This window comes from Leptodactylus fuscus, chromosome 3 (assembly GCF_031893055.1).
Source record: "Leptodactylus fuscus isolate aLepFus1 chromosome 3, aLepFus1.hap2, whole genome shotgun sequence".
NCBI lineage: Eukaryota > Metazoa > Chordata > Amphibia > Anura > Leptodactylidae > Leptodactylus > Leptodactylus fuscus.
Genome location: NC_134267.1, coordinates 15140329 through 15156157, shown reverse-complemented (window position 1 = coordinate 15156157; position 15829 = coordinate 15140329). Strand labels below are relative to the sequence as shown.

Here is a 15829-nt window from a genome sequence, read left to right as displayed (position 1 = left end):
ATGACAACAAGGACGGCAGATGGGAACAATGAGATGTTTGTTTGCACAGACAATGAAGTCACAGCAGCTCCACATAAGAGGAAATCACTGCAAGGCCTCACTTTTACTGCACAGGCCGCATATGGATTTTTGGTGTATAGCTACATAATACACCTGACATAGAAATCTTAGAGCTCGTATGAAACCTTTGTGTGTCACGGATTGTTACGAAGGACCTTTCACGTAACATTGGCGGTATTATATACCACTGCAAAGCTGACAGAACACTAAGGCCTGGTTCACATCTGAATTCGGTAATCCGTTCGGGAATCCGCATGGGGACACAATTGCTATGGAAAACAAGGCTAGATTTCCTCTATAGGCCTAGGGAATATGTTGGTATAACATAAAAAAAAAAATCCAAAATACAGGATACAAATGTCATATAACTTTATTAAAAAGTAAAATTCCCAGGACCATAATAGTGATATAAGCTATATATAGGCCATCTACATTGGATCGGGCAGGGTCTGATTCTTTAAGACCCATTGCAAATTGGAGGGATGGAGGCAGGGCTTGCACAAATTTACTTTAAAGCTGGTAGTTTGTGGGCATTACCTGATACCAGTTGTTCATGTCCTGCAATTTTTTTGGTCACCATTATGTCTGGGACGCGATACTTCTAATATTGATGGCTGTCAATACTTTAAACTCACAGAAGTGAGCGAGTGATGTCATCGAGTCCTCTCCGGTGTCTGCTGAGGTCACTGATTGTTCTCAGTGGTCATGTGAACAACGCTTCCAACATGGCGAGCCCTGGCATGACAGGGACTGGACAATAGACTGCAGGTGATAGACACGCATGTCTTTTTTGTCCTTTTACACCCTTACCGGCCATCCCTGAGTATGTTCCCAATCCCGGACAAGCCCTTTATACATTCAGTTTGTGTTGAATCTTTGGGAAAAGCCGGAAGGCATTATGTGCGGTCACCTCGCAGACTTTCTCTGAGGACAGGCCCTTGACACGAGCAATGTACTCACAGGGGATGTAGATATTGGATGGTTCATTCCTTTCCTGAAGCAAAGAAAGCAATGTCAGAACATGTCCCCCTGCCCATAATAAACCTAACACTAGTGTACGAGAGAACTGCTTATATAACAATTCCTAGAGGTTATCTGCAGGTACAATACATCTCTGCCATCATCACTTAGTAATGTCCTTGTAGACGGCAGCCCTGGACTTCATCATACCTGCCTGTGCGGTCCGAGAGCCGGAGAATCAGTCTCTAAGCAGATGTTCTCCATTGGGATCTGACGGATCAACTTTTCTCTCTGGAGTTTATGCCAAACAAAAATCAATTAATTGTAATAATTGAATATCTATCTATCTATCTATCTATCTATCTATCTATCTATCTATCTATCTATCTATCTATCTAATATCTATCTCCTATCTATCTATCTATCTATCTATCTATCTATCTATCTATCTATCTATCTAATATCTATCTCCTATCTATCTATCTAATATCTATCTCCTATCTATCTATCTATCTATCTATCTATCTATCTATCTATCTCATATCTATCTATCTATCTATCTATCTATCTATCTATCTATCTCATATCTATCTATCTATCTATCTAATATCTATCTCCTATCTATCTATCTATCTATCTATCTATCTATCTATCTATCTATCTATCTTCTATCTATCTATCTATCTATCTATCTATCTCCTATCTATCTATCTATCTATCTATCTCCTATCTATCTATCTATCTATCTATCTATCTATCTATCTATCTATCTATCTATCTCCTATCTATCTATCTATCTATCTATCTCCTATCTATCTATCTCCTATCTATCTATCTCCTATCTATCTATCTATCTATCTATCTATCTATCTATCTATCTATATATCTATCTCCTATCTATCCATCTATCTCATATCTATCTATCTCCTATCTATCTATCTCTGTCCATTCTGCTCCTCCTCGCTGCTGGGGACATCTCTCCTAACCCCGGCCCTCCTTCCTTCTCTAACTCTTCTTCCTGCACACATAGAAGGCCTACAAACCTCATCAATATTTACCGTGTTCCTTCCCCTCATCTCTCCCCTGTCTCTTTTAACTGCTCTCTCTGGAACGCCCGCTCAGTGTGTAACAAACTAGAATACATTAATGACTTATTCCTTAGTAAATCCCTCGGCCTGCTCGCCTTTACTGAAACTTGGATCCAGCAGGCAGACACTGCCTCCCCTGCTGCTCTGTGTCATGGTGGCCTACAATTCGCACACACCTCTAGGCCTGATAATAGGCAGGGTGGTGGGGTAGGATTACTGCTGTCACCGCAGTGCATTTTTCAGTCCATTCCCCTGGTCCCCTCACTCACATTCTCCTCATTTGAAGTCCATGCTATCAGACTTTTCCGGCCACTCTCCTTACGTGTAGCTGTTATCTACCGCCCACCTGGCTCACCCTACCAATTTTTGGACCACTTTGCTTCTTGGCTTCCCCACTTTTTATCCAGTGACATTCCTACCCTCATCATGGGTGACTTTAACATCCCTATTGCCCCCCCTCACTCCCCGGCTGCCTCACAGTTTCTCTCATTAACTACTTCTCTTGGTCTCTCACAATGTTCTTCTTCCGCCACACATATAGACGGTAACACGATTGATCTAGTCTTCCATCGACTCCTCACAGTCTCTAAATTTTCTAACTCTTCTCTGCCACTTTCTGACCACAATCTTCTATCTCTCACCATCAGTGCTCTCTCCCCTTCACAAGACGCCCCTACCCATCACACATATATGAACTTGCGTGCTATTGACACCCAGCACCTCTCAGATACTCTACAGTCCTCCCTGTTCCCCATCTCTTCAATCTCCTGTCCCAATCTGGCCACCAGTCACTATAATGAAACCCTCAAAAATGCATTGGATGAGGTTGCTCCCCCCTCCACTCGTAAAGTCCCACATAGGAGGCAGCAGCCCTGGCACACGCCACAGACACGATTTCTTCAGCGCTGCTCTAGGTGTGCCGAACGTCTCTGGAGAAAATCACGCTCACCTGCAGATTTCCTCCACTTCAAGTTTATGCTTAAAACATATAGCTCTGCCCTTTACCTCGCCAAACAAGACTATTTCACCGCCCTCATCTCTTCTCTCTCCAGCAACCCTAAAAGGCTTTTTGAAACCTTTCACTCCTTACTCACACCCAAGGTGCAGACGCCATTCACAGACCTTAGTGCTGATGACCTGGCCATGTATTTCCATGATAAAATTGATAAGATCCGTCAGGAAATTACTGCCCAAGCCCCAGGTGGCATTGACTCCCACACCTACGATAGTACTGATCCCCTCACCAGCCGCACTTTAGACTGTCCATTCTCATCTTTTGAACCTGTCACAGAAGAGGAAGTCTCCCAGCTACTTTCTTCATCTCGCCCCACAACCTGCAGTAGTGACCCCTTCCCCTCACACCTTCTCCAATCTCTGTCCCCTGCTGTCACTACTTACCTTACTAAAATATTTAACCTCTCTCTCTCTTCTGGAATCTTCCCATCCTCCTTCAAGCATGCTGTTATAATCCCGCTACTGAAAAAACCCTCCCTGGACCCATCCTGTGCTGCTAACTATCGACCCGTCTCTAACCTCCCCTTCATCTCTAAACTTTTGGAACGCCTGGTTTATTCTCGGTTAATCCGTTATCTCTCTGCTAACTCTCTGCTTGACCCCTTACAATCTGGTTTCCGCGCTCTGCACTCTACTGAAACAGCTCTCACAAAAGTCTCTAATGATCTACTAAAGGCTAAATCCAATGGTGACTTCTCTCTTCTTATTCTTCTGGACCTCTCTGCAGCTTTTGACACTGTTGACCATCAACTTCTCCTCACTATGCTCCGCTCAGTCGGCCTCAATGACACTGCGCTCTCCTGGTTCTCCTCTTATCTCTCAGACCGCACTTTCAGTGTATCATTCGCGGGCTCTGTTTCCTCCCCTCTTTCCCTTGCTGTTGGGGTTCCTCAGGGCTCGGTCCTCGGCCCCCTGCTCTTTTCTCTCTACACAGCCCCCATTGGACAAACCATCGCCAGATTTGGCTTCAGGTACCATCTTTATGCTGATGACACCCAATTATACACATCTTCCCGTGACATCACCCCTGCACTCATACAGAACACCAGTGACTGTCTCTCTGCTGTCTCTAATATCATGTCCTCGCTCTATCTGAAACTAAATCTCTCTAAGACTGAACTACTACTGTTTCCACCATCTAACAGATCTGTCCCTGATATATCCATTGCAGTCTCAGGCCTTACTATAACTCCTAGGCAGTATGCCCGCTGCCTTGGGGTCATATTTGACGCAGACCTTTCCTTCACCCCTCATATTGAATCACTCGCACGTTCATGTCACCTCCACCTCAAAAACATCTCCAGAATACGCCCTTTCCTTACCAGAGATACACTAAAGACACTTATTGTCTCTCTGATTCATTCTCGCCTTTACTACTGTAACTCCTTACTAATCGTTCTTCCCCTCACTAAACTCTCTCCTCTACAATCTATTCTGAATGCAGCAGCCAGGCTCATCTATCAGGCTAGACGCTACAGCGATGCCTCCGGTCTGTGCCAGTCACTACATTGGCTGCCTATTCATTATAGAATAAAATATAAAGTTATTACTCTCATCCACAAGGCTCTCCATAATGCCGCACCTCCCTACATTTCTTCCCTCATCTCTGTCTACCGCCCAACCCGTGCTCTCCGCTCACTCAATGACCTAACACTTACATCCTCTATTATCAGAACCTCCCATGCTCGTATACAAGACTTCTCCCGAGCTGCACCACTTCTCTGGAATGCTCTACCCCGGACAATAAGATTAACTCCCAACTTCTACAGTTTCAAACGCAAACTAAAGACACATCTTTTCAGACAAGCCTATCACAATTCCTAATGCACAAAATTGTCTGAACACTGTATAAGCAATGCCGCCCCTGCTACCTCTTGTGTCACCCCCTCTACCTCATAGATTGTAAGCTCTTTTGAGCAGGGCCCTCAGTCCCATTGTGTGAAATGACGTTCTTTGTTATATATGTCTGTATCTGAACCCTATAAATTGTACAGCGCTGCGGAATATGTTGGCGCTATATAAATAAAATGTATTATTATGTATTATTATTATTATCTATCTATCTAATATCTATCTCCTATCTATCTATCTATCTCCTATCTATCTATCTATCTATCTATCTATCTATCTATCTATCTATCTAATATCTATCTCCTATCTATCTATCTATCTATCTATCTATCTATCTATCTATCTAATATCTATCTCCTATCTATCTATCTATCTATCTATCTATCTCATATCTATCTATCTAATATCTATCTCCTATCTATCTATCTATCTATCTATCTATCTATCTATCTATCTCCTATCTATCTATCTATCTATCTATCTATCTATCTATCTATCTATCTATCTCCTATCTATCCATCTATCTCATATCTATCTATCTCCTATCTATCTATCTCCTATCTATCTATCTATCTATCTATCTATCTATCTATCTATCTATCTATCTATCTAATATCTATCTCCTATCTATCTATCTCCTATCTATCTATCTATCTATCTATCTATCTATCTATCTATCTATCTATCTCCTATCTATCTATCTATCTATCTATCTATCTATCTATCTATCTATCTAATATCTATCTCCTATCTATCTATCTATCTATCTATCTATCTATCTATCTCCTATCTATCTATCTATCTATCTATCTAATATTTCTGGGTATCTCATATCTATCTATCTATCTAGGAAATATGTTGGTGTTATAAAAGACAAATATAAAATACATGATACAGAAGTCAGATCACAGGTATTTATACACAGATTTTTCCAGGACTATAATATTAATATACACTTAGGCCCCTCATTACAAAAATGCAGCGTAAAAAATGCTGCATTTTACAGTACCAGCAAAGTGAATGACAAATCATTCATCTTATCCACACATTGAAGAAAAAAGAGCTGTGGAAAAGCTGAAAGTTAATTTTAGCTGTGCAATCGCTAGTGTTTTCCTTGTGGATTGAACAAAGGAAGAAAGAAAGAAGGAAGAAGAAGAAATGCAGCAAAACTCATTGAAAAACGCTGCAGGAAAAAAGTGATGCATTTTTGCTGCGTTTTATTACGTGGCGCCTAAGCTATAATCTAGATATAGGCCGTTATCAATATCATGTCTGACCTCTCTCAAGGTATGTTACATGATGCAGTTATAGACAATTGACCAATGGATATAGACACAACCAACATCTGGTCAGTTGCTATAACCCAATAACGTGGAGACTCCTCCATAAATACTTCTATACTCTGCATTAATATCAGTTACCTGATCATTATTTGCCACCGCTGGGGGGAAGGAGAAGAAGTATCCAGCCTGCACTCCTTCCAGGGCAACTGACGGGCGACCAGCAAAATTGTGCAATAAGACTCTCTCAGCACCTGAAGAGCACAACGCACCATACACATCAAACCGGCAACCTAAGCTTAGCGAAGTCCCTAGAAATCATTAACCTGTCCATATAGGAATATATTAGGAGTTCATGTGTATTATGGGGGGGGGGGAGGAGTTCCCCAGCAGCTATTTAAATTTATGGTATCCTTAAGGGTAAGTTCACACAGGGTTATGGGTAGCTGCAGATGGATGTCGGCGCACTAGGTGGGCCTAGTTGGGAGGAGGAGTGTCTTCAGGTGGAAGTCGCGAGGCGAATCCGCCTACAAGAATGAGCATCTCACTTCTTATTCCAGGAGTCGGAACAAACCGGCTTCCGGAAAAAATAACTGACCAGCTCCCCTTGATTTCAAGGGCAGCCGTCTTTTTGTGGACTTATGGTACTCTTAGCCTTCATTAATTTGATGCAGTAATTACGATTTCCGTTACAATGTTCCTACCTTGTTCCTTAAGAAAGGCTATAGCTTGTCTTCCGGCTGAACGAGAATGGACATTTCTATAAAAAAAAAAAAATAATAATAATGAATATTCTCCATACACTTCTATGGGAGGCACAGATTTTAAATAACTCATACAGAAGTGAAAAGAAAGCCACGGAAATGCTCAGATACCCCTTCATTCATTTTATGGTTCATGGCACCTCCGTTGTGCAGATCCCAGATGTGGGGCCCACCTGTATCAAACATTTATGGCACACCTTGTGGATATACCATAAATGTCTTAAGGTGGGAATATCCCTTTAAGAAGTCAAAAGTACGGTACTATTCAATCAGCAAGAGGATTAGCATTGGTTACTGACACTGGTAAGTCCATTCGTTTTGCAATGTCCAGTTGTATCTGAAAGACCTTCAACTGCTCTTCTCTCTCCTTGGAGGTGGGAGCGAGCCAGGGGGTGAAGTCTAACCCAATCTGTATCGGGAGAAGAGAAAGCTGTGTCACAGACTCAATGGTAGCATGCTTATAATGCAGGGGCTGTGGTGATCTCCCAAGAGCTGCACTCCTTATGTTGACTTTACCCAGTGGTGGTACTAGGTAGATGGGGTCCCTACTATTACTATCTATGATATGCAGAGGTATATATATACATCATAGGCTCCTACAGCCTCATATACCAAATAGGTAACTATCTATCTATCTATCTATCTATCTATCTATCTATCTATCTCCTATCTATCTATCTATCTATCTATCTATCTATCTATCTCCTATCTATCTATCTATCTATCTATCTATCTATCTATCTATCTATCAATCAATCTCCTATCTATCTATCTATCTATCTATCTATCTATCTCCTATCTATCTATCTATCTATCTATCTCCTATCTATCTATCTATCTATCTATCTATCTATCTATCTATCTATCTATCTATGAGAGATTTTTCCATCTTGATAAATAATACAATGCTGATTATAGGCTGCCACCATTAGGGGGGAGCAAGATGCATGAGTTTATACAGTTAGCATGGGATGCAATGAAAGCTGTATGACTGTGTTCACATCTGCCCTGGAATCTCCATTTGGAGACTTTCCCACCGAAAATCGCCAAACACAAAAAAAAGTGCTGTATATCCAGTGGTTTCAGTTTAAAACAACGGACACCCCACAGACCCCATTCTAGTCAATGGGGTCCATCGGTTGCCAATGGTGTCTGTTGTTCCTACAATGGACAACCAAGTGCAGATGTGAACGTAAGTTATAACATTTATACGCAGTGAACTCCCCCTATAGGTGGATTTTTCTGGTCACTATGACCCCATCAGTGAGGTTAGTGAACACTCCATTGTGGGACTAGTAGGATTTATTTTCGATACTGGTGTGAACATGGCCCTGTGTGTACCTTAATATTAACCATTCATTGATCGGTTTGATTGCATTCAAGGCCAAAATCGACTGTATATAAAACAGTGAATAGTGAGGTTACTAGAATGATTTAACCCTTACTTCTCCTACGCCGACAAGGTGGTCTTTGTACTTCTCAAACTCTTCAAGAGCAGGTTCCAGGTCCTCAAATTAAAAGCAGAAAATAACACATTATAATTAATAGTACAGAAAGCTATCAACTATTAGCAAGCCTATATGGCAGAACCATCCAAAAGTGACAAATCTAAAACTAGACTTCCATGCACAGCTGACACCTTGAGGACCACTGATAGCCAATAGGTTTGGTTGGGTGCCCAGGGTGCGCGCTGCACAAGGAATCTAGCATTACACATTTGCAAGATAATGTTGCAAATGGTGGCCAATACTTCCTATAAGGCAGATAGTGGAGCTATACAGTGAAGGTAACTACCTACCTGCAGTGTCACACTGCGATACCCTTCTGCCTTACTCTGGATGGGATGTATTCCAAAACATGGCATAACATAGTTGGGGTACCTAAAAAACAGGAAAATATTAAACTTAAAGAGGACCTTTCACCACCTCCACCAACTCCAGCTCTTTACATCATGTAATTGTCACTGCTCCACTGATTCTGGAACAGTTGGAATTTTCTCTCTAGCCCCCACCGTTCCTGAGCAATCAATGCTATTAGGTTTGGTGCCTGATATACTATTTAGTCTCTGTACTGTCAGGAGGGCGGGGTCAGGCAGGAGTAGACAAGGGGTGTGACTCTTAACTCTACCTCTGACTGGAGCTCTGAGTCACACTCCTGCCTGACTCTGTCCACCTGACATTACAGAGCTTATAAAGCACATTTGTCACTAATATTAATAGCACTTAATGCTCAAGAATGGTGGGGACAAGTGTGTTGGAATCAGTGGAGTGACAACTATTAACATATGCTAAATAGTGGAATTGGTAGAGGTGGTAAAAGTTCCAAAATTCTAAATTAAAGAGTTATACAGAAGGAATATGCAAATGAGTCCTCCTTGATGGAAAAAAAAATAATGACATTGACTTGAATTATGGCCATACCAGAACATCTGTGGTTTGGCTAGGATTCTCATCAATGTCAGTAAGTTTCTTAGAAAACCAGGCATTGATCTATAGGGATTTACCTTCTCAAAGGTGGCGCTAGAGCAATTTTCCATTTTTCCATCTAGGAGAACTTATTTGCATATTCATTTCCCAGGATTCCTAGTACAGCATATGAGACTATGTACACACAGCTAGATGTCCTGCAAAAGCAGACTCTTTAAAGAGACCAAGTACCCCTGCTGACCCATCTGCGACCCGGATGATGCAGTCTCTTCTAACAGCTGGTCAGTGGGGTTCCAGGTTGTCAGACCTCCACTGATCAGATACGGATAACCTATCCTAAGGAAAGTCATCAATATTCACCTCCATAAAACCACCTTTAAAATGGTGAGGGATTGAAACATACTAGAGTAAGACACAAACCTCTGCGAAAGATGAAGAAGACTCTCCAGCTCTCCGGCGTGTTCTGTCACTGACACAAGAGCCCGGACCCCTTCCTAAAAAATACAACAATGTGTTTCCTATGTAATATACAAAAAAAGAATAGAACTGAATTATTCAAGGGGTATCCCGGCGATACATTCAGTTGTTAAAACCGGGATACCCCTGTAAAAAACATAAGCTCCACCTACTTTTCTTGATCTTTCCAGTATATCCGCTGTATCCTGCAAATGCAAATATTTGTATTAGCTTTATCGCTATCACAAGTCCACAGCGAGACCCCGCACAGCAGGAACTCCAGCCTGCGCTTATATCTCAGGGTAAATAGACGGATTGATCATTTTCTGGCTTCAAAGACATATTCTATATCCATTGTGAATACATAGGAATGGCCATCGGGATGAATGAGAAGGAAACCTATAGATACCTCGCAGCTTGTGGGACGTTACCAGGAATACAGACAATGGACACGGTTGTGGATTTCTGTTGTGCTCATTTCCTGGCAGGACGGGTGGCTTTCCACGGGAAATACATTTGTTAAAAAAATAAAAAGGACAGGACATTGTCCCAGATACATGGTGGGACTCCCGTCTCAATCAATCTATAATATGGTAAACTCCAATTAATGTGGTCATCCCATTTGACTCAGAATTTAGGGACCTGGAGACAAAATTATCCCCAAAGAAGACTCCCCATCATCCACCTTTATTAGTGAGGAGGTCCCTAATATAAGAAATCAGCAAACATTGCGGATATCACAACCCTATTACCATAATATGCCTCAAGGGCAGGGGCGTAACTACCGGGGTAGCGGCTGCCACAGGGCCTCCTTGACGAGGAGACTCTCTGCAGCTGTGTTGCTGCCAGAACATCCCCAAAGTGTGGACTGGAGGGGGGTGGAATGACAGGTCCCACTACCAACCTACCTGCCATTCCTAAAAATCCAGCCCAGTACTGAGCATTAACCAAACTGCTCAGGGCTCGTTCACATCTGCGCCCGGCACTCCGTTATGCCGGTTTCCGTTTCCTGCACAAAACAGAAGCAGGAGACGGAAACCTGCAGGACTCTTTCTCACCCTTTCATTTGAATGGGTGAGAAAACTGTCCGGCCGTGAACGGCGGTATGTGTTTTGCGCTCTCCGCCGCAAAACCGGGTTGTTTAATCTGGACACAGAGTCGGACATGCAGTACTCTGTGTCCGGATTTTAAAAAACGGTTTCGCGGCGGAGAGCATAAAACGCTCACCGCCGCTCATGTCCGGACCGGTCTGTGCTTTCCGTCTTCTTGCATGTAGAAGACGGAAAGCACAGAACGGAGTGCTGAACGCAGGAGTGAACCTAGCGTCAGCAAACGAAAATTGTCTGCTAAGAACAAACATTCCTTCTGGAGTTTTCTCATCTCGCCCACCTGAGTAGTCTGGGCGACATGTACGCCCCCTCCATTACCTGAACAGCCATCGGCTTACAGTACATGCTGAAAATCTGTCAAAATCAGCATGGAAAAAAAAAATCTCAAATTTGCCTCCTACTGTATTTAGTGATGCTGCTGTTTCTTAGCACAGATTCAGTCCCAGAAACAGCGCTGACACCTGCTCATTGACGTCAATGGGAGCTGAGCTGCTGCACTAATGCCCGGTCACTATATAGGGACTAGACCTTTCTGCATCCGAACCCATATTGTGTATAGTATGGGTGTCAGAAGTGGCGTAGGCTCAGCGGGTTGGTGCATGGGCTGGATATCAGCCACCCAATGATCAGATATTTATGCCCTATCACCTATCCTAAGGATAGACCATACAATCCCATAGAGTGGACAAGCCCTTTAAAAAAAACCTGTCACGTCCTCGGGTACATGTGGTGTAATACAGTGCCCTGAAATCAGCGTACTATCGGCTTTCTGTTCTGTGCCCCCAATGAAGAGCTATCGGTGCCACATTGCAAAAACACTGCGTTGTACATGACCTGCAAAGTGAATGGCTAATCCCATAAAACATGGCAGAAAAAAATCCGCAGCATTCATCAGTCAATCTGCCCACATTTTTGAAAATCACATGTCAATTATACTTCTGCAAAATCACAATCCTAACCATTGCAGAAAAAAATCTCCACCTCGATTTTGCATTTCCCACTGGGGCGAGTTATTAATACATCTAGGCGGGTTATCTGGGGTAGATGTGTGTAAATGTGTTGCATCTTTGGCACAAGGCCCTCAGCTTCTTCTTATATCACCCAAGCCCTTTATTTAGACTGATGTGGTCCTAATAAATCTGACCCACTGTCACAAATCTGGAGCTGTTTAAAGGGGTTGTCCAGGATAAACCTAAAAAAAAAATCAAAAAAAAATCAATACTTACTATATTCAGGGTTCGTGTCCCCTTCCTCTGTCCAGTCCAGCAGAGCTTGGGGGCTTGATCCGGCAGAAGATGGCTGAGGCCTATCGGGCCCGGTTTACATCTGCGTTCCGTTTGGGAAGTTGGCTTAGGGACCCACCAAATGGAAACCTATATGCCTTAAAAAGCGGTGAGCTAAGAAACCACACGGACCCCATAGACTATAACAGGGTCCGTGTGGTTTCCGCATGCAGAGAGAAAAGTGCTGTTTGCAGTACTTTTCTCCCCGCATGAATTGTGCAGAAACCACACGGATCCAATTATAGTCTATGGGGTCCATGTGGTTTCTTAGCCCACCGCTTTTTAATGCGAATACCGTAGGTTTCCATTTGGAGGGTTCCCAAGCAGACACCCCAAACGGAATCCAAAACTCAGATGTGAATCGGGGGGGGGGGGGGGGAAACGACACGGGACATCACCGGTGATTTAGGAGAGTGATATCCTGGGTCCTCTCCTACGACCTCTGAAGCCACTAATTGGTCTCACATGTCAGGACAAGCCCCTGAGTGCCGCCAGTGCACTGGACAAATGAGAATGTTTTCCTTATGTCTTTCACCTTCCCTGCTCACCTGCGCCAGTACTAAAATATCCGGACAACCCCTTTAAGACTGTGTAGTCTAAGGGTGCATTCACACTACGTAACGCCGGGCGTGTATGAGAGCCGTACACGCCGGCATTACGGCAGACTGCCGAACACTTCCCATTCACTTCAATGGGAGCGCTCGTAAACGCCGCTGTTACAAGCGCTCCCATTGAAGTGAATGGGAAGTGTTCGGCAGTCTGCCGTAATGCCGGCGTGTACGGCTCTCATACACGCCCGGCGTTACGTAGTGTGAATGCACCCTAAGGCTAGGTTCAAGGGGCGAAAAATGAAGATAAATTCCTCTTCATTTCTGGACGCAGGACTGCGATAAAAAGCCGATGCAGCACATTGCCATCCCATGGCGGCCCAGATGTGTGCAAGGACACCCGAGCTGCAGAGTCCAAGGCAAGATTGAACAGGATACCGATTTTTTCCACGTCCTGTTGCGATCTCTGCCTCCCGTTGCTTCCAAATCCCAAATCAGCGGCGGATTCCTCCATGTGCACCTAGCCTAAGTTTCCAGGGTCTAAGGCGCTGCTTACACGGAGGAATCCGCCTCAAAATCAGCTCCAAATTCCAGCCGGAATCTGCCGCCATTGTTTTCTTCATCCTGATCAATCTCACGGCGGATTCTGGGGCTGATTCACATAGAGAATCGTCAGGATGATACCGGAGGATAACCGCGTGCACTGTGAGCTCTACTTTGGCTCTCTGACGCAGGTTCCATAGGGCCAGTACCAGCTTTGTAGGATAAATATGCCCTTGCAGGAAGTCTTCCATTTTTACAATCTTGGAAGGTTTGCTCTCAGTTTGTATTGAAGCTCTAGGCTACCCTTCCTGCTGTACATGAGACCTGACACCATGTATGTAGTGACAATACCAGCCCATATATAGCATTTCACACTGATCACTAGAGAACAAACACTCAATGTCTCCAGCTCAAGGTCTACAATAAAATGGCCGCCGCTATCAGTATGCACAGCAGTGTATTCCGTACTGGCTGCATTGACATGTCAGTGTGAGGAGAGCTCAGGCCGGTCCATAGCGATACCTCAGGGATTACCTGTGAGAACTCCTCAGCTGTCATGTGGCAGTGACAGTCCACGTAGCCCCCTGCCATGGCCGCAGCCAGCCCGGCCACATAGTCACTCACACAGTGGGCGGGGACTATGGGCAGTGGGCGGGGCTTATAGTAGGACATGCGTGTAAGTGTCTGAGGCTGCAGGCAGTGGATGGATTGATGGAGAATCTTCATATAGTAACATTGTAAAGGGCTGATAGAGGGACAGCATTGTGCGAAGACCCATTTATCCCCACCCACTTCCATTTTGGCTCCACCTGTTCCCTGCATGATCTCTTTGTGCCCCAGCACAGTATAACAACCCCTTGGTGGCCCTGACGCGGTATCCCCCCACATTCTAATGTCCCCTTCCAGATGCCCCCACATTATAATGTCCCCTTCCTTGTGCCGCCACATTATAATGTCCCCTTCCTGGTGCCCCCACATTATAAGGTCCCTTCCTGGTGTCACCACATTATAATGTCCCCTTCCAGATGCCCCCACATTCTAATGTCCCCTTCCAGATGCCCCCACATTATAATGTCCCCTTCCTGGTGCCCCCACATTATAATGTCCCCTTCCTTGTGCCGCCACATTATAATGTCCCCTTCCTGGTGCCCCCACATTATAAGGTCCCTTCCTGGTGTCACCACATTATAATGTCCCCTTCCTGGTGTCGCCACATTATAATGTCCCCTTCCTGGTGCCCCCACATTATAATGTCCCCTTCCTGGTGCCCCCACATTATAATGTCCCCTTCCTGGTGCCGCCACATTATAATGTCCCTTCCTGGTGCCCCCACATTATAATGTCCCCTTCCTGGTGCCCCCACATTATAATGTCCCCTTCCTGGTGCCCCCACATTATAATGTTCCCTTCCAGATGCCCCCACATTATAATGTCCCCTTCCTGGTGCCCCCACATTATAATGTCCCTTCCTGGTGCCCCCACATTATAATGTCCCCTTCCTGGTGTCACCACATTATAATGTCCCCTTCCTGGTGTCGCCACATTATAATGTCCCCTTCCCGGTGCCCCCACATTATAATGTCCCCTTCCTGGTGCCCCCACATTATAATGTTCCCTTCCAGATGCACCCACATTATAATGTCCCCTTCCTGGTTCCGCCACATTATAATGTCCTTTCCAGGTGCCCCCACATTATAATGTCCCCTTCCTGGCGCCCCTACATTATAATGTCCCCTTCCTGGTGCCCCCACATTATAATGTCCCTTCCAGATGCCCCCATATTATAATGTCCCCTTCCTGGTGCCCCCGCATTATAATGTCCCCTTCCAGGTGCCCCCCCATTATAATGTCCCCCTTCCAGGTGCCCCCCCCATTATAATGTCCCCCTTCCTGGTGTCACCACATTATAATGTCCCCTTCCTGGTGCCCCCACATTATAATGTCCCCTTCCTGGTGTCACCACATTATAATGTCCCCTTCCCGGTGCCCCCACATTATAATGTTCCCTTCCAGATGCCCCCACATTATAATGTCCCCTTCCTGGTGCCCCCACATTATAATGTCCCCTTCCTGGTGCCGCCACATTATAATGTCCTTTCCAGGTGCCCCCACATTATAATGTCCCCTTCCTGGTGCTCCCACATTATAATGTCCCCTTCCTGGTGCCCCCACATTATAATGTCCCCTTCCTGGTGCCCCCACATTATAATGTCCCCTTCCTGGTGCCCCCACATTATAATGTCCCCTTCCTGGTGCCCCCACATTATAATGTCCCCTTCCAGATGCCCCCACATTATGTCTCCTTCCAGGTGCCGCCACATTATAATGTCCCCTTCCAGGTGCCCCCACATTATAATTTCCCCTACCAGGTGCCACCACATTATAATGTCCCCTACCAGGTGCCGCCACATTATAATGTCCCTTCCAGATGCCCCCACATTATAATG

The 15829-nt window shown here is 44.5% G+C and overlaps 1 protein-coding gene across 2 annotated transcripts; it reads right to left on the bottom strand.

Annotated features, from left to right (window-relative positions):
• Positions 1-729: 729 nt before the first annotated feature.
• LOC142196528 (putative deoxyribonuclease tatdn3-A) lies at positions 730-13987 on the bottom strand. Of its 2 annotated transcripts, XM_075266491.1 has the most exons (10): positions 13917-13987; positions 10073-10105; positions 9864-9937; positions 8816-8897; positions 8463-8525; positions 7317-7426; positions 6958-7013; positions 6395-6507; positions 1231-1311; positions 730-1054 (listed from the first exon to the last, which is right to left on the bottom strand). In XM_075266491.1, exons 1-10 carry the CDS (start codon positions 13971-13973, stop codon positions 911-913), a joined length of 813 nt encoding a protein of 270 aa, XP_075122592.1. In that variant the 5' UTR covers positions 13974-13987; the 3' UTR covers positions 730-910. The 2 variants fall into 2 exon arrangements, with proteins under 2 accessions (XP_075122592.1, XP_075122593.1); XM_075266492.1 differs by lacking the exon at positions 1231-1311.
• Positions 13988-15829: the final 1842 nt, after the last annotated feature.

Coding starts and splice junctions, on each gene's coding strand:
- LOC142196528 (XM_075266491.1), bottom strand. CDS start 13,973: ATGGCAGGGGGCTACGTGGACTGTCACTGCCACATGACAGCTGAGGAG. Junction 8,526..8,815: donor ATCGCAGTGTGACACTGCAG/GTAGGTAGTTAC, acceptor TTTTAATTTGAG/GACCTGGAACCTGCTCTTGA. Junction 6,508..6,957: donor AGCCTTTCTTAAGGAACAAG/GTAGGAACATTG, acceptor TGTGCTCTTCAG/GTGCTGAGAGAGTCTTATTG.